At 43.8% G+C, this 12,334-nt stretch overlaps 1 protein-coding gene and 1 non-coding gene across 10 annotated transcripts in view; one reads left to right on the forward strand and one right to left on the reverse strand.

Moving 5' to 3' along the window:
- Adam9 (ADAM metallopeptidase domain 9) overlaps positions 1 to 12,334 on the forward strand; it is a 79,953-nt gene that overhangs the window by 36,019 nt on the left and 31,600 nt on the right. For all 9 annotated transcript variants that reach the window (XM_006982959.4, XM_006982958.4, XM_076553799.1 and 6 more), the window contains exons 12-14: positions 6,564 to 6,735; positions 10,320 to 10,412; positions 11,281 to 11,476. In XM_006982959.4, coding sequence (XP_006983021.1) covers positions 6,564 to 6,735; positions 10,320 to 10,412; positions 11,281 to 11,476 — 461 coding nt within the window. The remainder of the gene's footprint in view (positions 1 to 6,563; positions 6,736 to 10,319; positions 10,413 to 11,280; positions 11,477 to 12,334) is intronic.
- Positions 8,897 to 9,031, reverse strand: LOC121823618 (small nucleolar RNA SNORA70). The gene has a single exon (XR_006065129.1). It is a non-coding gene; the product is annotated as a small nucleolar RNA SNORA70 (small nucleolar RNA).

The following is a 12,334-nucleotide window of genomic DNA, read 5'->3' on the forward strand; positions in this document are numbered from 1 at the left end:
TCCTTCCTTGGTACACTGCCAGGCTTGACTCGGTGCTGTGGAAGGAGGCTGTGAGGGGCGTGAATTCCCATGGTGCCTGCCTGATTCCCCACAGAGACACCTGCCACAGTAAGCAGGAAAAGTGTTTCACTGCTGAGCCTTCAAACCCAGCATCTTAAGGTTTTAATGATCTGTGGTAATTACTCCTAAGTTCTGCTGCTGTTGGTTTCCAGAAGGTGTGATGTATATTTCCTGTACTTGCTCTTCTCACAAAATGGCGGAGGTGAGGTGTGGGGTGTGCATCTCAAAGGCTGGTACTTAAGAGACTGAGGTAGGAGTGGCCAGTTTGAAGCCAGCCAGAGAGACATAGCGAGACCTGTTTCAAAACAAGAAGTGAAAGGAAGAGAGGTGGTTTTGTCCAGTCTGCCCCTCCCGCCCCCCATAATCGGTGCTTTTCCTCCGCATGCACATGTAGTCTCCTCCCTGGGTCCTTCAGACACAGACCATTGAGACTGGGATGGTTGATGGTGACATATTCTGGGTTACTTCTGGGTCACTCACAGAAATAGAGTAGCGATGCAAGTGATGAGTTATGACATGATATTTCTGGTCGTATCCTGGCATTTCCTTCATGGCCAATTTCATTTTGAATTTTTCAGAACTCATTTAGTGAAAAGTGAGGGTGATGTTTTAAGTCATAATTCTTGTATCATCTAGAGTAACAGGCAGAGGATAGGATGTCATCCTCTCTGCTATGTGCCATCCTGTGGTGATGGGCAGAGGGTTATTGTAGCCAGAAGTTTTTCTGGTCCCATCCAGCCCCACGGTCCCACAGCTGCTTATAAAATAATCACTCAGAGGCTTATATTAATTACAAACCGTATGGCCAATGGCTCAAGTTTCTTGCTAGCTAGCTCTATCATCTTAAATTAACCCATTTCTATTAATCTATGTTTTGCCACATGGCTGTGGCATTACCAGTCTGCTGGATGTTGATCTTTGGGTGGTGGGCTGACGTCTCTCCTGTCTCTCTCTTGGATTTCCCACCTAGCTATAACCTGACTTGCCATAGGACAGAGCAGCTTCTTTATTAACCAATCATAGCAACACATATTCACAGCTTACAGAAAGACCACCCCACAGCACGTTATCTTTTCTGTTGCCTAATAGTCTTTTTATGGCATTTGCTGAGGCCAGTGTTAGGTCATGTTTCTAAAATCCCAGCTCCTATCTGCTATAAATAGCCTCACATGCTTATGATTTTGTTAAAATTTTCAGTACTATAGTAACTTCATTGTGGTTGAAACTGATTTTTTTTTTTTTTGGTACCTTGCTCTAGGCTCACATTTTCAAACATAGTTTATGAGAAAGTGGGGCTCAGTTGCTGAATACGAGGCTCTTCAAATAGCCTTTGTCAAGGGAGGAGGCTTTGTGTAGGTTGTAATTAGGGACCGGCGTGTAGGATAAACATCCGCTGGCACATCTGCTGTGGCTGTCCGATGAGGACCTTCTTACAGACAACATTATCACATGAGCTCCGTGGAAGGCACAATCAGTGAGAGGAAGTAAACTATTACAAACCCGTGTGACTTGATGTCCATCATTTCACACCGGCTTATCCCCATTGCCTCTGATCTGCCCACAGACTTCCCGCGTCCGCCACTGCTAGCTAACCTTCCTGTCACCCAGCCTCGACGTCTCGCCTTCTTGCGTGCTGTTCCTTGAAATAATCGACCTCTTTTCCTGACTCCAAGGATGTTGTTCTGATTCATCATCGTCTGTGGAGGGGGTTCTGGGAGGGCCCTCTTCCAGTCAGCGGTGATCCTCCAGCAGGAGTCAAAGTGTGTCTTTTTTGATCGGTCTCAAGCCCACTCACAGTGACCACATTTCACGAACCACAGGAAGCCATGTTTGCCTGTGGTCTTCTGCCTTTGCTCAGACTCCCTTGATCCTTCTCTTATTTACTGATTCCCTCTCAGGGCCACTTGCCTCCTCATCATTTCTGGAACACGCTACAGCCTCTGCCTTAGGGTTTCTGTTCAGGTTTCTTTCTCTCTGTGATGTTCATTTCCCAGATTTCCAATTTTGACTGAAGTATCATGCGGTAGGAAGTGCTTGGACTGGCTGTCCTTTTGAAACTGTAAGCACTCCAGCCTACCCACAATTCATTGCCTCCCTTTTTCCATAGTATGACTACCACCTTTTATCATCCCAAGTAAATTACCCACCAAGGCGCAGTCTGCACACTCATTAGAGTGTGGCCTTCACAGAAAAGGTTTCTGCCATGCTCACAGTTGAGTTTCTGCCCTGTTCATGATTTTATTCCTTGAACTGAGAAGAGAACCTCATCCAGGCAGATGTCCAACCCGTCTTTGTTGGATGCACAGATGTTTGGTATGACACCAAGGGGTCCCCATAATAGCCTCAAGAGTAGTGAGAAAAAAAATGCAAAATGGGTTGCTATTATCACAATTGATTGTAGTTTTTCTCCTTTTGTTTTTTCTGCCATTCTGCTAAAGCCTTTCAGTGTCTTACATCCAGACTCTGTCTAATAGTGATCGGCATTGGAATGTTCTAGGCACAGGAGCAGGCTCATTGCTTCCTTGCTAGCAAACAAAAGTGCTGACAGGCAATTTGGGGCAAAAGAGTCATAAAAGGACCTGTGGATTAGAGTTCTTTGTATTTCCAGAAGCCCCGGTTGCAGACAGGGCTGCTTCTGCAGACCCCACTTCTGCTGGTGCTTGTGCAGATGGCCAAGGGTTAATTATATATGTGAGAATATACATGCCTATCATGCATACACTATGTATCATCAGTTACAGATATGTGTGCATAGTGTACAGATGATACATGGTATGTGCACACATTGTATACACTATATGGTGTATATGTGTATATTATAAATGACACATGTATGTTATGAACATTGTATATTTCACTGCGCACACATGCATGTTATATGCCTTATGCTATAGACATATATGTTGCTTTTACTGTTTATATTTAAAATCTGTAACATGGTTGGGTGTGGTTGGTATATGGCTTTAATTCTATCACTCAGGAGGCAGAGGCAGGTGGATCTCTGTGAGTTTGAGGCCAACCAGGGCTACAACAGTAAGACTCTGTATTTAGAGAAAAAAAAAAAAAACAAGTAAAATCTATATTTTTTGTTTTTGAGTTAGTCTTACTTGGCAGCCCAGGCTTGCTTCAAATTCTCTATCTTCTTGATCAATTTCCTGGGTGCTGGGATGGCACACACTATACACAGGTGGTGAGGTGGTCACTGTTGTCAGGCAGATTAACATACCCACCCACTGTCCTACGTAGCTACCCAGAGTTCCTTTTGTGGCAGAAGCACCTAAAGCCTACTACTGGAGCAAATTCCCACAGTTGTGTAGTAGTAATGCCTGCGCTCACATTACACCTGGTTCTGCACTTTCCAGTCCTGCATATTGCTGACATGTGTCCTTTCACCCCGTCTCCCCATTTGCTCCCATCCAGCTGTTTTATTTTTTACTGTTTCTTCATTTTTTTTTTTTTTTTTTTTTTTTTTTTTTTACAATTTCACATATGATTGAGATCATGTGATTCTTTTCTTTTTTGTGTCTGGCTTATTTTGCTTAGCACAGAATCCTCTAGGTTCATTCCTATTGTGACCAATAGTGTGGGTCTCCTTTTCTGAGTCTGAGTAACGTTATATATGCACATACATGTGTATACATGCACAAACACACATAACAGTATACATGCACACATGTGTAATGGGATATATGCATAAGTACTATAGTGTATTTATCTGTTTGCCCACTGGTGAACACTTAGGTTGTTTCCAGGTCTTGGCTTCAGTGACTAATGCTGAACAAGAGAACACAGGTGTCTGTATGATGGAGAGCTCATTTCTCCTGGGTTTGTAGCACAGGACAGATTTCTAGGCCATTTGGCATCTCTTGTTAATTTCCTTAGGAACAGCCTGCTGGTTTCTGCTGGTTTTCCTTTTTTTCACAGCCTTGCCTGGACTGCTCTTTTCGGGCTTTATAACAGCCACCCTAACAGACATAAGGGAGGCTTTGTGGTTTTGGTTTGCATTTCCTTGGTGATTAGTGATGCCGAACACCTCTTCATGTAGCTCTTGGGCATTTATTGTCTTCATCTGAAAATGTGTATCCAAGACCATTTTCTTATTTTTAAGTGGAGATGTTTTTCTACTATTGAGTTTTAAGTATTAACCCCTTTTCAGATATATGATTTGCAAATATTTTCTGTGAAAGAGCTTTTTCTACATACCAAAGAATAAAATTAGATCCTTACCTTTTGTATGAATGATGTCAAAACAGATAAAAGACCTAGGTGTATAAGACATATAGCCATAGAAGAAAATACCAGGGGAGCATACCTTGATATTGGCCTTAGCAATGGTATAACCAAAGTGTAGGTTACCAGATAGAGAGATTGGTAGGTAGGTAGATAGACAACTATCGCAGATAAAATTTTAACAAAATAAGGGTTTGTCGATGATTTGTGGCATATAAGTATATTTCCAATTAATTTTCAAAAGTAAAAACAATCAGCAGGACTCCTGGTAACATGTAGTTATTATTGGCTGTGTGGATTAAATGACTAAAGATTCCTCAGATGTTCTCAGATGTTGCATTTTTCTCGGATGTTCCTCATGTGTCCCTGCACACAGTCTCACACAGGGCAACAGAATGTGGTTGGTTTGAATGCATTAATAATAAATTGAAAGTCTCCAGTATTGTGTCAGTGTCATAGTAAGAAAAGAAGTCAGAACACTTTTCCGTGATGTCATTTTACCCAGAGTGAGCTCAGATTTGAATTCTCTACTTTACTGTGTCTTCTGTCGTCCCTGTCTGTCTGTCTGTCTGTCATGTGAATCTAAATCTGTGTCTGCCTGAATGCTGTCTTGTGAATCTGTCCCTGACCCTGTGTGTCTATCTGAGTGAGTGTGTCCCTGAAAAAGGGCTTTGCTCTATTTACTGAACAGCACAGAAAGCATCTCATGGGGAAGGAATACACATATATAGAAATTTGTAACAGTTTTACAGGGGATTAAGTCGCTCATGACGACTGCCCAACTGACCCAGATAACAAATAGTATTACAAACATCGCTGTTTACCAAGCAGTATCTGTATGTTCCATGCAGTGTTTATGGTGGATATTCACTTGTCAGGTTGCTTTCAGCCCTGTTTGCTGTTTCCAGCCAATGATGGTCATAGCACATGGAAGAGTACGTAATTCAAGATTATAGGTTGTAAAAGTTGATTCCATGGAAAATCCAAGGCAAGCAAAGCTGGTTGTTACATTGTTCTCTTCTAGGCAGGTTAAACAGGCGTGCTTTGGAGACAGAAAGGGACAGAGAGAGAGACACACACACAGTTGGACAGCAGTTTTAGGTGACTCCAGGTGATATTGACTCTGTGAGGTCCAACAAAAGCTCCAGTTTCTTAAAATGTAAGAGATAATTTTTTTAGTCACCTGTATGGCCACAGTTAGGTAAGCCAGTAACCAAGAAAAGGAAAAAAAAAAAAAGCCAGATCCAGCATGTCAAAGTTGAAGCTGTGTAATTCTCGTGTGCATAGCCCATCTAACCTTCAGAGTTAATAGTCATTATTCGCAGTTATTACAGTCTAAAAGATAGAAGATTTGTTGTTAGAGCAGCTGACTCTGTGCGGTGCAAGCTACCTCTAGGTTATTACTTCTTTGTCCCTGTGATGAAACACCATGACCAAGGCAGCTTACATAAGAAAGGGTTCATTTGAGGCTTACAGTTTCAGAGGGCTAGGGTCCATCGCTATCATGTCAGCAAGCAAGCCAGCATAGGCAAGCGGGCAGGTAGACATGGCGCTGGAGCAGTTAGCTGAGAGCTTACATCCTGATCTACTGCGATGAGTCAGAGAGAGAGAGAGACAGACAGACAGACACACAGAGAGAAACCCAGATAGAGATAGAAAGGGAGAGAGAGGGACACATACAGAAAGAGACAGACAGACAGACAGACAGACACAGAGAGAGACTGAGACAAATGTCCCAACCTGAGGCTATGGGGGACAGCATTTCCATTCACACTACCACAGGGACAGTGGAGGGTCTGGGCTGGAGCTGCCCATTTGTGTTTTTTTTCTCATGGCTCCCAGAGTGTGAGTTGGGGAGGGGAAGATAAGCGAGCCATACCTCAGGTAACAGGATTGGGAAGCACACGGGTAGCTTCCAGGATTTGAAATGTAGCATTTTAGAAAAATAAAGTTCAATTCTGAATGAGACTAGGTAAATTTTTAAGGTCTCTGTAGATTGAAATAATTCTGATTTTTGTTTCAATGTATTAACAAGCGGCATATTTGGAAGATGTTTTCGCGGAGTTCAGCGTAGTGTAACTTTAGTGGTGACCTATATAGTAACTGAAGTCATTCCTTTATTTATTAGGGGTAGATGGTCTCCTGTTTGTCTACCTCTGTTTAGTCTCTGCTTTTTTACAGTATTTACTTCTTACTGCTTAAAGATATGACCAAGGCCTTTGAAGATAAGCAATGGCAATGGTGTGAGACCTTTTTCTTGATGTGTATTGTAGAGGTTCCAGAAACTTCAGCAGCTGCAGTGCGGAGGACTTTGAGAAGTTAACTTTGAATAAGGGAGGGAGCTGCCTTCTCAACGTCCCGAAGCCTGACGAAGCTTACAGCGCGCCCTTCTGTGGTAACAAGCTGGTGGACCCCGGGGAAGAGTGTGACTGTGGCACACCCAAGGTCAGTTGAGTCTTCGGCTTTGCTGTGTGAGATTACCGTGAGGTTTGCTGGGCGCCTCGGGCCGAGGAGTGACTGTGGGCTGTAGTGGTAAAGTGAGGATTACCACTGTTGACTAGCGTGGCTACGTCTCTGGGACCGGTCAGCTCCTGGGGCTCTACCCCACGATGCCGTGACTTCAGGCAAGCACCGTGGTACCGTGCTTTTCAAATGGTACCTATCTGCCTGGTATTTTTTATTGTAACTATTGGATTATTTGTTACTGGCACTATCTGTACCTGGTTAGTTCTTGAAGTGTTCACCATTTTGGTCATGCCATTCAAGCAGTATTTGTTCAGCCGGACTCAGTTACTGAGTGAATTTCAGCTGTTTCATCCTTCCGCATCCTTAGCATCAAAATCCTTCCCCCTCCGAGCACCAGTATCCTTCTTTAATGGTCCTTTACCGTGGACCTGACTCCAGGGCCCTTAGCTCTGTCCACCATCATTGTCACTGCACGCTGGGCACAGTCCCCTTCCCCTTGGACTGCCCCTTGGGCTGCCATTGGATCCAGAACATGCTTGTTCAGATGTGAAGACTACTCTGTTATTCACAGCCGTTTTCCTTGCCCAACCAATCTTGGTCTGGAAAGCCTTCCCGTATCCTAAGAGAGAACTGTTTTCTAGTCTATGTGATTGAGGCATTCCATGACTTCTGTTCAGCCCTTTGGAGTCTCCTGACCAACCACTCGAGAGATTTCTCATGCCTGGAACTGGGGCTCTCTTAGGTCGTTTATGGCTCTCTCTCTCTCTCTCTCTCTCTCTTTCTTTTTAAATCAAGTCACTCAAGACTTGTTGTGTGGTAGTCATTAACTATCTGAGTGATGAGTTCTTTTTTTTAAAGATTTATTTATTTATTTATTATGTATACAGCAGGTATGACTGCAGGCCAGAAGAGGGCACCAGATCTTGTTACAGATGGTTGTGAGCCACCATGTGGTTGCTGGGAATTGAACTCAGGACCTCTGGAAGGGCAGTCAGTGCTCTTAACCTCTGAGCCATCTCTCCAGCCCCCATTTATGGCTCTTGAGGGGATATTATCACCTGAGAGTTGTCACTTCCTTTAAGCTATAAATCTAAAGGCGGCAGTAGTGGCACATGCCTTTAATCCCAGCACTCGGGAGGCAGAGGTAGGCGGATCTCTGTGAGTTCAAGGCCAGCCTGGTCTACAGAGTGAGTTCCAGGCAGACACCAAACTATACAGAAAAACCCTGTCTCGAAAAAAAAAAAAAGGCTATAAATCTATATATGCACACACACAAATATTATGTATATATAGCTTTTAGATAAACCTATGGCAATCTATTCCCTGTGCCTTTTCCCAGCAGCCTTAGTGTTCTGTAGCCCCGCCTCCCTCCCTCTCCTTCTGTATGGCCCTCCTCCATGCTCCCAGGTAACCCACCCCCATTTCCTTAGGTTTTGCTGTGCACCCCCGGTCTCTACATCTGTCGAGTAGGCTCCCATGTACTCATTTGCCCTCTGTGAATCTTGTGGTGTATGTTCAACTCTTGACCTTCATTTGAAAAGTTGTCTTATTTGCTATGGCGTTCTGTTTTGTTTATCTTGGACATGTGTCTTTTATTAGATACGTGATTGGTAAACGTCCTGCTTGTTTGTTTGTTTATTTATTTATTTATTTATTTATTTATTTATTTATTTATTTATTTATTTATTTATTTATTTATTTATTCATTTATTGGCTGGGTGTGAGATTTACTACCGAACATGATTTGGTAGTGTACAGGCAGGCACTGTGGTGTAGAAGCTTCAGGAATGCAGGATTTGCCACTTGTCCAGGCTCTGGACTGTGATTGGGGATATATTTGACCCCACAGCCATCAGGAATGAGCAACCGTGCCTTCAAACTCACCTGCATTAAACGTGGTGAAGCCCTATTTCTTTGAGATGTGAGTCTTCTTGTGGCCAGGGAACTTGAACTTAGCTCTACAAAGGAGCCTCAGTACATGTTCCTTATTCTGCAGCTTGGTGCAGATGGACATGACGACCTGGCCACTGTGAACCCTGGCCGCTGTGCCCTGGGGCTTCCCAAAGGCACCATGCCCACCTGTCTGGAGCCTAGATTGGGGACACAACATTGAGATCAGAGACTTGAATGGCTGCTAGAAAATCGTCTCCAAGGTCCCTGGGGGCAGCCCATATAGGCTACAGACTGCAAACACTACCAAGGACGCTGCTGTTGGCTACCATTGCACACCGGGCCCCCATGGGGAAAGAGACCCCGTCAGCTTAAGTAGCTGCAAATGTAAATGCCCTCTTAACAGTGTGGTGTCTTAGAGCACAGAGCTTTGATTGTGATGAAAGCCACTGTCACTCTGTGCTTTTATGGCCGATGTTCTGGGTGCTCCCCCTTGGTACAGATTTTTTCCTAGGAGTTTTATAGTTTTGGGCTTTATATTTAGGTCCATGATCTATCTTGACTTATTTTCTTCTCTGTTTTATTTATTTGTGTCTTTGAAAGTGTAGATTGTAGCTCATTTGTTTTCATTTTTGTTATGTGATAAAAATGATAATGACCCTGACTTAATCAGTGTACATTGATTATATGAATTTACACTGTCTCATGGATATGTAAAATTACTATATGTTAGTTAAAAGGGAAAGTTAATTTTAGGACTTTATTGTGAAATAATTGTTGGCAGATAAGAGGTTGCGGAACAGTATATAGAGCTCCATGTTCTCCTCTGCCAGTCTCCCCACTCGGTGCAAGCTTACAAGGGTATAGCGTATTTATTGGGGTTAAGATTTCTATATTCACACGGGTGTCTGTGGGTGGGAGGTTGGAGGTGAAATGTAACCGTGGTGGCCCAAAGCATGGTGACAGAAGCTGAGAAAATGCTGCTCTTTATAATGGCATGTGTGCTTAGCATGTCCAGGGCACCGAGGCCAATCTTCACCTCCTACCCCCCAAGAAAAGGAATAAAGGAATAGTGTGCCTACCCAGAGAAAAGAACCGTCCCATGAGCAGTGGGACCCAGAGCAGGAAGAGAAAGGCATCCCTGGGTAGTTACTTCTCTGTGGTCTTCAGAATTCACGTCAAAGCATAACCTCCAGAGAAGCCGCATTTGGCAATGGGGTCTCTGAGGAAGTAATTAAGACTAACACTGGAGGGCGGAGCCCTGATTCATTAGGATCAGTGTCTTTAGCAGAAGCAGCAGCCATTTCCCTAGCTTTCTCTCCAGTGCGAGCACTGAAGATGGGCCACGTTGTGTGTGCCAGGCATCAAGAGAGGGTCCCCTGAAACTCTCCGTGAGAGCCTTCTTGCTTTTCAGAACTGTGAGAAAATAAATTTCCATTCTTTAAGTCCCTCCGTGTTTGGTATTTTCTTCTGGAATTACCAGCTGTCTTGAAATACGTTGACAATTAAATACTTGCAGCTGAAGAGGCTGATGTGTCTCCAAGCACAGAGCTAGCGGGAGAGAATCGGCTCTGGCCGGGGTAGAATGACATCACAGGACAGGAAAAGAACGTCACTGATGGCCACCGCTACCAAGGACTCGTTATTTACTGGGGACCGTTTTCTGTTCGCAGGAATGTGAGTCGGACCCGTGCTGTGAAGGACGCACTTGTAAGCTCAAGTCATTTGCTGAATGTTCATATGGCGACTGTTGTAAAGATTGCCAGGCAAGGAATTCCCCCTGTCAGGAACAAATCAGAGAAGGGAGTTGATCTGTGGAAAGGCGGCTTTCGAGATCGCTATCTACCGTTCTTAATGATATGATCATTTTGTATTCCATCCCACTTCTGGGCATTTTATTTTTCTGTAAGGGGCCTATTGAGTTGACTTGTGTGTTTTGGGTACTGTGGATTCAACATAAGGCATTGTGTTTGCTGGGTAAACACCCTACTGATAAGTTACGTCCCCATCTTTTATTTTCTCTCTAAAGTAACCTATATTTGGTAGAGAAAATTCAAAAGTACCGAAGTATGGATTGTAGAAAACTAAGGGTTGGGGAGTTAACTGATAAAGAGGATCTGAATTTGATCCCCAGAACCCTTTTAGAAACCAAACCCCAAACCAGACGACTGGTAGCATGCCACGCGATCCCATGATCCCAGCGGGGGACGTGGAGCTCTTCCAGGATTGACTGGAGGATTGAGCTGAGGTGGTTTCCTGTCCGTGCCTCCCTCACCCAGCCATGCTTCCTCACCAGGAAGCGCTTTACGGCTACCTCATCTCCCCAGCCCTGATGGGTTGAGCAGTCAATCGGTCGCTTCAGGCTGCCCTTGACTCTGTCATTGTCCTAGTTAGTACAGTGCTTCTGCCGCGTTCCTTGTGATTTCATTTAATTTGCATTTCTTTTGAATACCTGTGAGGGTTTTTTCATTTTATAATATTTATGAATTGCCTGTTATGGGGTTTGTTCACTTTTGTGTTGGGTGACGTAATCTTTGTTGTTGGAACCTTTATACATGCACCGTGGTTTTAACTTTGATGAATTTGCAGAGATTATCCTGATATTCCTATTTAATTGGAATCTCCTTCCCTTAGTTCCTTCCAGGCGGCTCCATGTGCAGAGGGAAAACCAGTGAGTGTGATGTCCCTGAGTACTGCAATGGCTCCTCCCAGTTCTGTCCGCCGGATGTCTTCATTCAGAACGGATACCCTTGCCAGAATAGCAAAGCCTACTGCTACAATGGCATGTGCCAGTACTACGATGCACAGTGTCAGGTCATCTTTGGTTCAAGTAAGATACCTTCAGTTGATCGGTTGATGTCATCATCTGTTTGCTTTAGGTTTTTCACTGTGGAGATTCTTGGGTCCTCATCCTTGTTCGTCCAGTTGTAGTCAAGCTTAGGAATGTCACGTGTTTATTGAATCAATTGATGCTGTGTGCTCCTCTCCCTCTTTCCACTTCGTATAACACACGGTATCTATTTATAGGCACACACACACACACACACACACACACACACGCAGGATATTTGGGAGGGTGGGTAATGAGCACTGTACCTAGAACCTCACACACGCTAGGCAAGCACATCATTGCTTTGCTGTGGCTTCAGCCTCCAGTTTTCTAGTTTTAATAATAGAGGCTCTATGGGTCTGATGTTTGCATTCACCACTTAAAATGTCCTCGTGATCCATCTGTATATCTAATATATCACAACATATTAGAGTATTCTGTCTGTATTGATGCATATATATCACAACATATTAGAGTATTCTGTTAGTTAAGTAGACCCTGATTTAGTTTCTCATCCCTGTGTGTATTAAGTGTGTCTTTGTGTATGGGTGAGCGTGTGTGTGTGAGTGTGTGTGTGAGTATGTGTGTGTGAGTGTGTGTATGAGTGTGTGTGTGTGTGTGTGTGTGTGTGTGTGTGTGTGTGTGTGTGTGTGTATGAGTGTGGAGGCAGACCAGTTGGCCCTTGAGCTTTTTGGGATTCCTCTGTCTTCACCTCCCACTTCCCCACAGGAGCACTAGGGTTATAGATGTGAACTGCTTCATGTGGGTTCCTTTCTTGTTTTCAATTTTTATGTTGATAGGTATGTAGTATATGTTTTTAGTGGGGTTTTTATTGTTTGTTTAAAGTTTTCATCTTTA

Source organism: Peromyscus maniculatus, chromosome 17 (genome assembly GCF_049852395.1).
Source record: "Peromyscus maniculatus bairdii isolate BWxNUB_F1_BW_parent chromosome 17, HU_Pman_BW_mat_3.1, whole genome shotgun sequence".
NCBI classification, from domain to species: Eukaryota; Metazoa; Chordata; class Mammalia; order Rodentia; family Cricetidae; genus Peromyscus; species Peromyscus maniculatus.